The 14,044-nt window shown below is 51.6% G+C and overlaps 1 protein-coding gene across 1 annotated transcript in view; it reads right to left on the bottom strand.

The window, feature by feature from the left end:
- Positions 1-1,593: 1,593 nt before the first annotated feature.
- The window catches only part of LOC142312689 (beta-microseminoprotein-like), a 53,064-nt gene continuing 40,613 nt past the window's right edge, over positions 1,594-14,044 (bottom strand). Inside the window, exon 4 of the mRNA XM_075351680.1 lies at positions 1,594-1,778. Coding sequence (XP_075207795.1) covers positions 1,649-1,778 — 130 coding nt within the window. The 3' untranslated portion in view covers positions 1,594-1,648. The remainder of the gene's footprint in view (positions 1,779-14,044) is intronic.

Genomic DNA, 14,044 nt, shown 5'->3' on the forward strand with positions numbered 1-14,044 from the left:
CGATTTCCTCGCTGATGCCGGCGGTGAGTATCTTGCTCTTTCCTTGCGACTTCTTTTTTCCCCAGAAGTCACCGCTGGCTCCGACACCGCCGACCGTTCTTCCATCCGAGTCGCCGCTCCTGGACCGGGCATCTCCGCTCCCGAAGCCGAAGTCTCCAGGCATCTTCTTAGCCACGCTGCTCCGTCTTCTTCTCCGGCTCTCTGAAGTATCTGCTGGATAAGACCTTCCATGACCAGAAGCTTTCTCTTCATCAGCTGTGACTGACTCACAGCTGGTGAAGCAGCCCCGTATATAAAACAAAACCTGCACAGCAACCAAAAACTTCCAATCAATAACTTTAAAATTAGGCGCGCAGCAACCCCATTGGTTACTAGGGGACACTCACGTTACTAGGCAGATTTGAAAATTAACCCCTGACTATAAAGACACATAAACAATCCTCCATAAACCCTCATGTTCAGTGTCATCATGCAGTCACTGCGCTATTTGCTAACAGGGACTGTTCATTAATTTCAGCCTATTGGATCGGCCTCCACAACTGTCACAATCTCTCATGTGGCCCCTGAGGAAAATTAATTTCCCACCTCTGTGCTGTTATGTATAGTGCTGTACATTTTTCTATCTCCAGATGTGTACCAGAGCACCTTAGTATTAATCCCGAAACCTATCACATGATCAACCAAGAGAATCATGTGACATGTCATGTGATTCATTGGGAGCTGGGGAAGGGTGGGCACGCCTTCTGAACTGCCTGGGGCCCTGGCTACTTTTAATCCGCCCCTGATGCCAGAATAAATGTATTCACTACAATTAAAAGGGTTGTGCACTATTTTCATAATAATGACCTATGCTTAGGTCATCAATATCAGATTGGTACAGTTTCAACACCCAACGTCCCCATGATCAGCTGTTATCACCTCCTGTGGTGGTTAAATGGGTATTCCCACCTCCAAGATCCTATCCCAACATGTAATAGGTGTAATAATCATAATTAATTATAGAATTACAGAACATCTTACCTCACCACAGTATGTAGAGCAGCTCCTGAGTACTGCAGTTTAGCTCCTGTTTACTCACTCATTATCCATTACACGATTGATGACCTAAGGATTGGTCTTTAACATTGTAGTGGATTACCGCTTTAAATGGATTGTTTCATCAGAAAATAACCTATTATTAAAATCAGGTTTTTTATGTGAAATGTTTTCATTAAAAATAAGAAATTAAAATTCTTCACAAAATTCACATGTACATTAGCCACAATGTACAGACTACGACCATATCTGTTCTATTGAAGCATCTAATGAGCAAGGGCAGAGGTCATTGTGATGTGAAGGGGGCAGGGCCAGGTGTGACATCGCCTATTGTGATTGGTGGCTTATGTTAACAGCTGTGTATAGAGGAATATTATCTGTCATTGTAGTCCTGCCTCTGATGGTAAAGATACTTATATCAGTGTATTATACGATGAGGTAACATTACAAGTAAGCACGTGTTTAAGAACAAGTAACGGACTCTATGTGGCCTGAGAGTTGAGCAAGTAAGCTTTTATTCATTTGGCATAGAACTGCTTTAAACACATTTGAGCCTGATACTTATACATGTATTAAAAATCTCTTGATGTTGATAGTCTTGTAAGCCTGATCTTCAGCCCACTGATCCATAAGGCAAGCATCGCTCTTCAGGATCTGTTTTAGAAATTAGCTCGTATTTGCAGGTTTCCTTATTAAGCTTGCAAAAACATCTCTCTGAGTCATATTGAGTTGGCCTGTTAGCACTATGGAAAAATACAGAAATCCATTAGTTTGAAATTCCACATTATAGCTTCTCTATACATAAAAGTCCAGCTCTTTACATTCTCAGTGTTTGTTACATTTTTGAAGCCGCAGAATTTCTGCACCTTTGTTTACTTGCGTTTTTTCATTGGATTTTTGATGCTGTGTTTTTATCACATTTTTTACGCTGTCTCTGGTGTGTCATGTTTTAAGTAAAACTGCTTTATTTTATCCTTCCTGGTATTAACATTCTTAGCATGTAAAAGATACACATCTGGTTTTTATGCATTTCCACCTAAGAAATGCCCCCAAAAGCATTTTTTGCCAGCAGATTTTCTGCATTTAATGCAAGTCTATGGGGCGATTTTGCATAGAAAACTCAGCATACCCACAAGAGAAATTTACATGCTGCGGATTGGAAAAACGTACAGTGGGTGAGTTTACAGTGTAAAAGGAGTGCAGTGCACAGATTTCTTTAAATCCATTTTTCTTGAACTTCAAAACACTGCATTTTTGACTGTGAAAATACGCAGCATCAAAAATACAAAAAAACTCATTATGGGAGTGTACCCTGAATGTTAGGTATTTTTTTTTTTTTAAATCAATAAAAATCTTTTATTTGGCAGCTATGTATTAGATGTGTATAGGAACCAAGATTTTGATTATTTTTACTTTACTTCGTGCTTTTCCAATAACCTTACATTTTCTCACTTCATGCTGGATAGGCCATTTCTTCCTGGTATTGTCAGAACTTTGTTGTGTGTTAATCAGATGGCTTCTGCAGCTATATCTTGCCTTCTTTTTTCATGTCTCCAAAGAGCTATGACAGACTACAGCTGCATCCCCCTCCTCCCAGTTTAGCGGTTATTGTTCAACCCTAAAAAGATGTTTTGACGCTCAGCAGGATTTTGAGTATGCAAAGAATCTGCATGCCCGGACAGAAGTATTGTAGATTGCTTTTACCTAATAGGTACTGTATATTATAAAGGTTTGTATATTCTCAATAGAGCAAATCTACTGAGATTTGAATTTGGGTATACAGTAGTGATGAGCGAGCATGCTTGTCACTACTCGGTACTCGCACGAGTATCGCTGTACTCGGGCTGCTCGGCGGGGACCGAGTAATCTCGCGATACTCGTGCTGTACTCGTGGTCTTCATCCCTGCATGTTGGCGCTCTTTTGAGAGCCAGCCCTCATGCAGGGATTGGCTGGCAGACCACTGCAATGCCACAGCCCTGTTAGTTGTGGAATTGCAGTGATTGGCCGGCCTGCACAGCGTGACCGAGCCTTTATATCGGCCGGCGCGCTGTGCTCTGCTCACAGCTATCCAGACAGTCAGTGTAGGGAGAGTGTCGCTGATTCAGGGAAAGCTTTGCGGCCCTTTATAGCTTTTTCAGTTGCAGGGCTGCAAACAGTGTGACCAAAAGTCCTTCTCAGGACTATTCTAGTTGTATACAGGCAGGCAGGGTATAGCCAGGTCGGAGTACAGTAGCAGAGTCCTTCTCAGGACTATTGTTGCTATATACAGGCAGGGTATAGCCAGGTCTGAATACAGGCTAGTGACCAAAAGAGTCCTTGTCAGGACTATTGTACCAGTATACAGGCAGGCAGGCAGGCAGGGTAGTGGTGACCGTATACCAGCCTTCATCATATCTGGGGCTGGTGTACACAGTGTAAAACAGTCCAGATAGTGTCTGACTTGTCTGTAATTGTCGCTCCCCAAAAAAACCTGTTAGGTTATTATTGCGTCCGTGCTTGGTTTTTAAAACCGCACGTGTGTGCCTGTTGGTGGCAGCGTACAGGTGCACTTGTGTGCAATTTCCACACACTTTGATATAACGCACAAGTAGTGAATATACACGTCAGCAGTGCACAGCATTGCAAAATGCGCAAGGGCATTGGCAAGGAACAAGGAAGTGGACGTGATGGTGGTGTGGCGCCCCTGACCTGGTCAGGCACCACTGAGTACTGCACCCATGCTGGGGACAGTACAACACAGGTAATCCAGAAGGCTGACTGGGGTGTGGAACACAGGCGCATAGTGATCAGGTCTCACACATGTACCTATGAGAGGACCCCTGGGGATCCCAGGAGGGGGAAAAGCCTTCACCTTCACTGGAATAGTGGAGGGGGCCAAAAGCCTCCATCTCCTCTCAAGGGGTGTGGTAAGAGAGTCTGGTTGCTAGGTGGCGTAGGCAGGCACAAAAAGGGAAAAGAGAAGGAGGAGTAAACAGTCTAGAGTCTGCAGCAGAGTGTGGAGGAGTGAGGAGCAGGAAAGTGAAGCTCAGACAGGAGCAGCAGTGAAGGTCCCAGATGTGAGCCGGTTCAGAGCAGAGTCCAGGGAGCTCCGAGGAGAGCTGACCCCTTCCCCTGGGCTGCTGTAGTCTGACAGCGTCCGCGCAGTGGCTACCGACGGGGGAGAACGGTCAACTAGGAGTGCTACCCGAAATCCATCTTCAGCTAGAGAGAGAGCAACGGAGTGGGAAGTAAGGAGACTGCTAGAGAGTACCAGGCCCAAACGGGCGGCAGATCCCGAAGCAGAGATAGATCCAGCTTTCTTTTGCTAAACCTGCCGGTGTGGGGCTCTCAAAGCCCACGCCACAACACCACAAAAGCCGCAGCCACGTAGCCACAGTTAGGGCCCATAGGTCACAGGAGGCAAGCAGCTGGAGTGGCCTGGTCCAGGCGACAAGCAAACGGCAACCGAAGGGGAGAGAGGCTGCAGCATCTTCCCTGGGTGACCCCCATAGGGACTAAAAGTCGGGGTTACCCCAAACCACCAAGGGCTAAGGAAGGCGAGTTAGTAGTCACCCTCACAAGTCAGCCTGAAGGACACTTGGTTCCCACTTGGTTCATCCCAGCTACGCCCGGGTCACTCACCCTGCCATCAACTGTGAGTAAAAACCCTGAAAGACATCCTGCCTGTGTTGAGTCATTCTGCGCCTTGTAGTTCTACACATCTACACAGGGCCCTGGGGCTTGCCTCACTCTCAGGAGGCTACTACAACTGGCTGCACCCACCATCAGCCCCAGGCATCCCTTAACCTGCAGTGGCGGTCCCCCACTGACCGCAAATCTGAGAGTGGCGTCACGACAAACTACAAAGAAGGTTTCCTACCTGTGACCAGACAGATCCATCTACGTGGAGTCCCTGAAGGTAATGCACCGACACAGCGTTCACGGGGCTTCACATCTGGCGTCACGAACAGGATAAGGACTAGACCTGTTCAGACAGGTGACCATGTGCCTGGGCGGTCCGCTTGGAAAATTGGAAGCGCCGCCATATTGCCACCATGAAAAGCGCGCTGAAAAACAACAGCAGCCCGCGCTGGAAGAAGTTACCGCCCACGAAGAGGTGTGGCTACCCAGAGATCCCCTGCAGAGTTCTGACCTCGCTTGTGAAGAGAGCGGAAGCGTCCAGAGACGGCGGGAAGGAAAGGGAACCACAAGCCTGCTGCTGCAGAGAGAAGAAATGGAGTCCGGACGTGGATACCCAGAACCAGGCTCTGCTGCCTGGTGGTGCCGGGAGCTTGCTATCTTCTGCGATCAGCTGGAGGCCAGGATTATGCGACAGCTCAGTGAGGGACGCACGGAGCTTCTGGAGATGGCTGCGGCGGTTCGGACCTACGAGGAGGGAGCCGCGCGACGCATGCCAGATCGAGCGGCGACGACTCAGATCCCGATGGTGCCACCGATGGGTGAGTCCAGAGTTGCCCCGGCCAGCGCAAGTGCTCCGACCCCTGCTGCTACGACCGCGGTCCCAGAAGAGGCGCCTGTCGCGGCGACGCTGAGCGAGGCCGCAGCCACGCTAGGTGCGGCCCGCCAAATCCAGGCTGCCGCAGCGACACCCCGCCTGGCCCGCAAAGGTCCGACTGCCACGGCGATACTCATCCGTGCCGCAGGTGTGACGCTGACCCAGGCTGCCACCCTGCTGAGCCCAGTCCGCCAAGACCCCACCGCAGCAGCGACGCTCGTCCGAGCCGCAAGTGAGATGCTGAACCAGGCCGCAGCCCCGCCAGGTGCGGCCCGTCAAGCCCCGATCACTGCAGCGACGCCCAGCTCTACCTGCACGGCCCCCATTGAGGATGCGACGCCAATTCAGACCGCGGCTGCAATGCCCAGTCCGGCCCGCCAAGAACTGGCCACAACAGCGACGCAGATCCAGGCCGCCGCCACGCCAGGCTCGGCCCGCACAGACCAGGCCGCCGCCACGCCAGGCTCGGCCCGCACAGACCAGGCCGCCGCCATGCCAGGCGCGGCCCGCCAAGACCAGGCCGCCGCAGCGATGCCCTGCGCGGCCCGCCAAGAAAAGACTACATCACCATTTACCCCGGCCTGCAAGGCCAGAGCAGACACCGCTCCCCAGTCTAAGGAGGTCCCTGCAAGGAAATCCCTGATAGGTGAAGACCCCGCGTACTGGCAGCTGAAGGCTGACATGGAGGCCAAGTTTCCACAGGAGATGGTGGACCAGTACATGCTCCCTCCGCACACCCCTAAGGCAACCCCTGCGGCAACCACGCCGAAGAGTCCACCGCCTGGGCCAGCTGAGGAACACTCATCCCCAGCGCTGCCACGACCAGAGTGCAGCGAAGAACTAAGGGGGAGAGGAGGGCAAGAAGTTGAGGAGTTGCCCCCGGAGCCAGCAGCAGTGCTAGTCCCAGAGCCGGAGATGCTGCCATATTCCCGCTGGGACGAGGAAGACCTGACACCTCCTGCTGAAGAAGACCTGCCCAACCGCCCCACCTGGGAGCTTGTAAGCTGCACTTCGCAGAATCCAGCCCGCAAGACACAGCGCCGCAGTAGAACCCAGTCTTTCCCTGCACCGCCATCCCCAGAGCAGAAAGACGAAGTCACGGCCAGAGACCTACAAGAAAAACGGTTCCTGAGAAGAGCCAAAGCACAGATCAGAGGACCCCTGCATCGAGGAATTGTCGAGGATTTCAGCCTCAAATCAGGATACGGCTTTATAGTATCACCTGGTGTGAAGGAAGGGATTTTTGTCAATCGAAGGGATGTGAGAGCCCACCTGCCCAGAGGACACCCTGGAAGAAATTTGAAGATAGGAGACTCAGTGGAGTTCACTATGCATCAGGGAGAAAGAGGCTGGTATGCCCTAGATGTTGCACCATGTTCTAGAAGTCTTTGCAGAAGCCCTGCAGTCACAACAGAAGATGAAGACAGAGACACTGAAGAAGAAAGAAAATACAACGAACCCACAGACGAAGAAAGAGATCAAGAAACCAACAGGTGCCGCAGCCCTACAGGCCCAAGCCCTGGTATGGAAGAGTAGAGGAATCTGCATAAAGTAAAGCATACAGCAAGTTAAAGTTTTGAAAAGTTGGAAGTTTTGCAACGTTTACGTTTAAGTATGTGCCCACATAAACTTGTGTGAGAAAACCATAAACCTTAAGGCTATGAACTGGCTATAGCCACAAACTCTCGCAGTGTAAATAGTTACACCAGAGGGCACCACCACCACCAGAGTCAGCCTGTTTAGGGGCTTGGCTCGTCTGCAACCAGGAGGAGCCCGTCCGTATATAGGGCCTTGGCTCGCCTGCGACCAGAGAGCATGCCTGTTTATGGGGCCTGGCTCTCCACCACAAAGAGGGTACCTGGTCAGCACCAACTGTGGAGGCCGCCTCTACATCCTGCCAGAAGAGGCTGAAGGCGCGGATCCACCAAGCCAGGTATACCCTGAAACCACCAGCCCATGAAAGCCGCCTCTACATCCTGCCAGAAGTGGCTGAAGGCGCGGCCAACGGGAGAGGCAGATTGGAGGAAAGGTCTGGGGAAGTAGATGGCCCAGATCTGGTTACCAAAAGGACCGGTGACCTGCCTCCTGAAAGGGTTTGGGTGGGTTAACGGACTTGTGGGTGGAGGGTGGTGATGTATGGTACCTGGTGCTTTTAAAATGTTTTACATGTTTTAATGTTTTTATGCATTTTTAAAATGTTGTCTTGCAGCCCGAGGACGTGCTGGTGATAACTAAGGGGGAATGTGGCGCCCCTGACCTGGTCAGGCACCACTGAGTACTGCACCCATGCTGGGGACAGTACAACACAGGTAATCCAGAAGGCTGACTGGGGTGTGGAACACAGGCGCATAGTGATCAGGTCTCACACATGTACCTATGAGAGGACCCCTGGGGATCCCAGGAGGGGGAAAAGCCTTCACCTTCACTGGAATAGTGGAGGGGGCCAAAAGCCTCCATCTCCTCTCAAGGGGTGTGGTAAGAGAGTCTGGTTGCTAGGTGGCGTAGGCAGGCACAAAAAGGGAAAAGAGAAGGAGGAGTAAACAGTCTAGAGTCTGCAGCAGAGTGTGGAGGAGTGAGGAGCAGGAAAGTGAAGCTCAGACAGGAGCAGCAGTGATGGTCCCAGATGTGAGCCGGTTCAGAGCAGAGTCCAGGGAGCTCCGAGGAGAGCTGACCCCTTCCCCTGGGCTGCTGTAGTCTGACAGCGTCCGCGCAGTGGCTACCGACGGGGGAGAACGGTCAACTAGGAGTGCTACCCGAAATCCATCTTCAGCTAGAGAGAGAGCAACGGAGTGGGAAGTAAGGAGACTGCTAGAGAGTACCAGGCACAAACGGGCGGCAGATCCCGAAGCGGAGATAGATCCAGCTTTCTTTTGCTAAACCTGCCGGTGTGGGGCTCTCAAAGCCCACGCCACAACACCACAAAAGCCGCAGCCACGTAGCCACAGTTAGGGCCCATAGGTCACAGGAGGCAAGCAGCTGGAGTGGCCTGGTCCAGGCGACAAGCAAACGGCAACCGAAGGGGAGAGAGGCTGCAGCATCTTCCCTGGGTGACCCCCATAGGGACTAAAAGTCGGGGTTACCCCAAACCACCAAGGGCTAAGGAAGGCGAGTTAGTAGTCACCCTCACAAGTCAGCCTGAAGGACACTTGGTTCCCACTTGGTTCATCCCAGCTACGCCCGGGTCACTCACCCTGCCATCAACTGTGAGTAAAAACCCTGAAAGACATCCTGCCTGTGTTGAGTCATTCTGCGCCTTGTAGTTCTACACATCTACACAGGGCCCTGGGGCTTGCCTCACTCTCAGGAGGCTACTACAACTGGCTGCACCCACCATCAGCCCCAGGCATCCCTTAACCTGCAGTGGCGGTCCCCCACTGACCGCAAATCTGAGAGTGGCGTCACGACAAACTACAAAGAAGGTTTCCTACCTGTGACCAGACAGATCCATCTACGTGGAGTCCCTGAAGGTAATGCACCGACACAGCGTTCACGGGGCTTCACAGTGGTGCAGGCAGAGGCCGAGGTCGTGGGCAAGCTCTAATTTCGCCACAACAAAGGGCCACATCTAGTCGCTCGCACGTCCTGTCCCAAATTCTTGGGGACCGCAGCAGTACACCGCTCTTGAACCAAGACCAGTGTCAACAGGTTGTTAGTTGGATAGCAGATAATGCTTCCAGTCAGATTGGCACCACCACAAACACTCTGTCTTCCACACGGTCAAGTGTCAGTAGCCGTGATACTGCACCGCACATTTCTGAACCTGATCCTCCTTCCTACCACCAGGCTGAGTACACGTCCTCCTCGGACATTAATGATCCCACACTTGGACACTCGGAAGAGCTCTTCACGTTTCCATTCACACATTCTGGCCTCTCGCCAGCTCATATTGAAGTGGGTCATGAGGAGATCGTCTGTACAGATGGCCAAATATTTGAGCAGCCACGTTCTCACGAAGTTGGCAACGTGTCTCAACAAGTGGTGGACGATGATGAGACACAATTGTCAGCAAGTCAGGAGGAGGAGCAGGGTGCGGAAGAGGAAGACGACGTGGTGGATGATCCAGTAACTGACCCAACCTGGCAGGAGGATATGCAGAGCGAGGACAGCAGTGCACAGGGGGAGGGAGGCGTAGCATCACAACAGGCAGTAAGAAGCAGGGTGGTGGCCCCAGGCAGAAGTCAGGCAACCGTTCCCCGGAACAACACGACGACACAAGCTGCCTGTACAAATGTTAGGTCTTCCCGAGTCTGGCAGTTTTTTAAGTTGGATCCAGATGATTCAAAAAAGGCCATTTGCAACACCTGCCGTGCCAGCATCAGCAGGGGTACCAAAACTAGCAGCCTGACCACCACCAGCATGATCAGGCACATGTCAGCCAAGCACCCGACTTTGTGGGAAGTACAACAGAGTCGAGGAGCAGTGCTTGCTGATGTCACTGCTACGTCTTCGCTGGTTGTGCATGCGAGCCAATCCTCTGTCCATGCTGCCTGCGAACAAGCCTCCTCCACTCCTGCACCTGCAGTTGCCTACGCAGAAAGAACACCATCATCAAGCACGTCCTTGTCCCAGCGCAGCGTTCAGTTATCCATTCAGCAAACCTTTGAACGCAGGCGCAAATACACTGCCAACACCCCACATGCCACAGTTCTAAATGCTAACATTTCGCGACTGCTTGCGCTGGAAATGTTGCCTTTTAGGCTGGTGGAGACAGAAGCATTCCGTGACCTGATGGCGGCAGCTGTCCCACGTTACTCGGTCCCCAGCCGCCACTATTTCTCCCGGTGTGCCGTCCCCGCGTTGCATAACCACGTGTCACAAAACATCACATGTGCCCTGAACAACGCTGTTTCACCCAAGGTCCACCTAACCACAGACACGTGGACAAGTGCTTGTGGGCAAGGCCGCTACATCTCGTTGACGGCACACTGGGTTAATATTGTGGAAGCTGGGACCCAGTCTGAGCGAGGGACGGAACACGTCCTTCCCACACCAAGGTTTGCAGGCCCTACCTCAGTCAGTGTTTCACCCACACTCTACAGCTCAGGAATGTCATGCTCTTCAGCCTCCTCCTCCTCCTGCGCATCCTCATCCACTGTGCCCTCCACACCAGTCACAAGCTGGAAGCACTGCAGCACTGCCTCGGCGAAGCGGCAACAGGCTGTGCTGAAGCTAATCTGCATAGGTGACAAACCCCACAATGCAGAAGAGCTGTGGACAGCTCTGAAACAGCAGGCAGATCACTGGCTCACACCTCTGAACCTAAAGCCAGGAAAGGTCGTGTGTGACAATGGCCGGAACCTGGTGGCGGCTTTGAGGCGAGGCCAGCTGACACATGTTCCATGCGTGGCCCATGTGCTCAACCTCGTGGTTCAGCGGTTTATAAAGTCATACCCAGAGCTGTCTGATCTGCTGGTAAAAGTTCGCCGCCTGTCTGCACATTTTCGAAAGTCACCTACTGCTTCAGCCGGCCTTGCCGGCTTTCAGCGCCGTTTGCATCTTCCGGCTCACAGACTGGTGTGTGATGTCCCCACGCGTTGGAATTCAACTCTGCACATGTTGGTCAGGATATGTGAGCAGAAGAGGGCAGTTGTTGAGTACCTGCATCACCTAAGCCGTCGGGAAATGGGTCAAACTCCACACATAACACCTGAGGAGTGGAGATGGATGTCAGACCTATGTACCATCCTCCAAAACTTTGAGGACTCCACCAAGATGGTGAGTGGTGATGACGCCATTATTAGCGTCACCATACCGCTACTCTGCCTTCTAAAACGGTCTCTGCTGAAAAACAAACATGATGCATTGCAGGCGGAGCGCGATGAGTTGCAGCAAGAAACAGTAGTGGGTGTGGGTGATAACACACAGCCCAGCCTCGTCTCATCACAACGTGCAGTGGAGGACTATGACGAGGAGGAGGATGAAGACATGGAGCAACTCTCCGGCCAAATTGAGGATATGACATGCACACCAGTCATATCCTCGGTTCAGCGTGGCTGGCCAGAGGACAGGGTAGATGAGGAGGAGGAGGAGGAGGAGGAGGAGGACAGCATGTTCAGTCATCTTGTTGGTCAGGCTACTGAAGTCCTGGCTGTTAAGAGTCTGGCGCACATGGCTGACATTATGGTAAGCTGCCTGTCTCGTGACCCTCGCGTTAAGAACATCTTGGCCGACAATCATTACTGGTTGGTAACACTGTTAGACCCACGCTACAAGGAGAACTTTTTGTCTCTTATTCCCGTGGAGGAGAGGTCAACCAAAATGCAGCAGTTTCGGAAGGCCATACTCACGGAAGTAGGCAAAGCATTCCCCTCACAAAACGCTAGCTGCATAGGTCAGGAATCAGTGGACAACAGAGGCGTACAGCCGAGAGAGGCACAAGTCCAATCCGCCAGAGGTAGGGGAACAGTCTTTAAGATGTGGGACAGTTTTCTCAGCCCCTCACGTACCACAGCCCCTGAGGTGCGGGGTAGTGCCACAAGAAATCCTAAGTTTGCCCAGATGCTGAAGGAGTACCTTGCAGATCGAACAACTGTACTCCGACATTCCTCTGTGCCTTACAATTATTGGGTATCCAAGCTGGACACGTGGCATGAATTGGCTCTCTACGCCTTGGAAGTCCTGGCCTGCCCTGCTGCTAGCGTTTTGTCAGAGCGTGTTTTTAGTGCCGCAGGTGGAATCATTACAGATAAACGCACCCGCCTGTCAACTGAAAATGCTGACAGGCTGACTCTGATCAAGATGAACAAGGGTTGGATTGTGCCAGACTTCACCACACCACCAGCAAATGAGAGCGGAATTTAAAGTTTGCCATGTACCTCCACTCACCCATGCTGGATACCTGCCTTTTTTGAAGCTGTCTTTCCGCCCGGGCCTGGGCGTTCCCTGCATCGGTTGGAGTCTGAGAGTGAAGAGGGGTGAGCTGACTATGATTTTTTGTCCACTCACCCATGGGTACACACGTCTGGACTTTGGATAATCGCTGGACTGCTCCTCCTTCTCCTCATGCGCCACCATGATGATGACCGTTACAAATTGCAATACTTAGGCCTTTGTTTCAGGTATACCCCCAGTGGTAAATTTTTTCGCCCATTCTTTGCAGAATGGACATTACAACGACAGGAGACCCGCTCCTTTGCAATGGGAACAATGTTTTGAGGCCCTCATGCACGTCTCTACCCAGGGACAATGTGGAGCCTCCCAATTTTTGGCTGCCCTGCCTAAGGGCTATACTATAATACACCCACTTCCTTAAAATGGACACTTAATGTTTTGAGGCCCTCATGCACGTCTCTACCCAGGGACAACGTGGAGCCTCCCAATTTTTGGCTGCCCTGCCTAAGGGCTATACTATAATACACCCACTTCCTTACAATGGGCACTTCAGGTTTACAGGCCATCATGCACGTCTCTATCCAGGGACAATGTGGAGCCTCCCAATTTTTGGCTGCCCTGGCAAAGGGCTATACTGAAATAGACCCACTTCCTTACAATGGGCACTTCAGGTTTAAAGGCCATCATGCACGTCTCTATCCAGGGACAATGTGGAGCCTCCCAATTTTTGGCTGCCCTGGCAAAGGGCTATACTGAAATAGACCCACTTCCTTACAATGGGCACTTCAGGTTTAAAGGCCATCATGCACGTCTCTATCCAGGGACAATGTGGAGCCTCCCAATTTTTGGCTGCCCTGGCAAAGGGCTATACTGAAATAGACCCACTTCCTTACAATGGGCACTTCAGGTTTACAGGCCATCATGCACGTCTCTATCCAGGGACAATGTGGAGCCTCCCAATTTTTGGCTGCCCTGGCAAAGGGCTATACTGAAATAGACCCACTTCCTTACAATGGGAACTTCAGGTTTAAAGGCCATCATGTACGTCTCTATCCAGGGACAATGTGGAGCCTCCCAATTTTTGGCTGCCCTGGCAAAGGGCTATACTGAAATAGACCCACTTCCTTACAATGGGCACTTCAGGTTTAAAGGCCATCATGCACGTCTCTATCCAGGGACAATGTGGAGCCTCCCAATTTTTGGCTGCCCTGGCAAAGGGCTATACTGAAATAGACCCACTTCCTTACAATGGGCACTTCAGGTTTAAAGGCCATCATGCACGTCTCTATCCAGGGACAATGTGGAGCCTCCCAATTTTTGGCTGCCCTGGCAAAGGGCTATACTGAAATAGACCCACTTCCTTACAATGGGCACTTCAGGTTTAAAGGCCATCATGCACGTCTCTATCCAGGGACAATGTGGAGCCTCCCAATTTTTGGCTGCCCTGGCAAAGGGCTATACTGAAATAGACCCACTTCCTTACAATGGGCACTTCAGGTTTACAGGCCATCATGCACGTCTCTATCCAGGGACAATGTGGAGCCTCCCAATTTTTGGCTGTCCTGGCAAAGGGCTATACTGAAATAGACCCACTTCCTTACAATGGGCACTTCAGGTTTAAAGGTCATCATGCACGTCTCTATCCAGGGACAATGTGGAGCCTCCCAATTTTTGGCTGCCCT

Source organism: Anomaloglossus baeobatrachus, chromosome 5 (assembly GCF_048569485.1).
Source record: "Anomaloglossus baeobatrachus isolate aAnoBae1 chromosome 5, aAnoBae1.hap1, whole genome shotgun sequence".
Taxonomy (NCBI): domain Eukaryota; kingdom Metazoa; phylum Chordata; class Amphibia; order Anura; family Aromobatidae; genus Anomaloglossus; species Anomaloglossus baeobatrachus.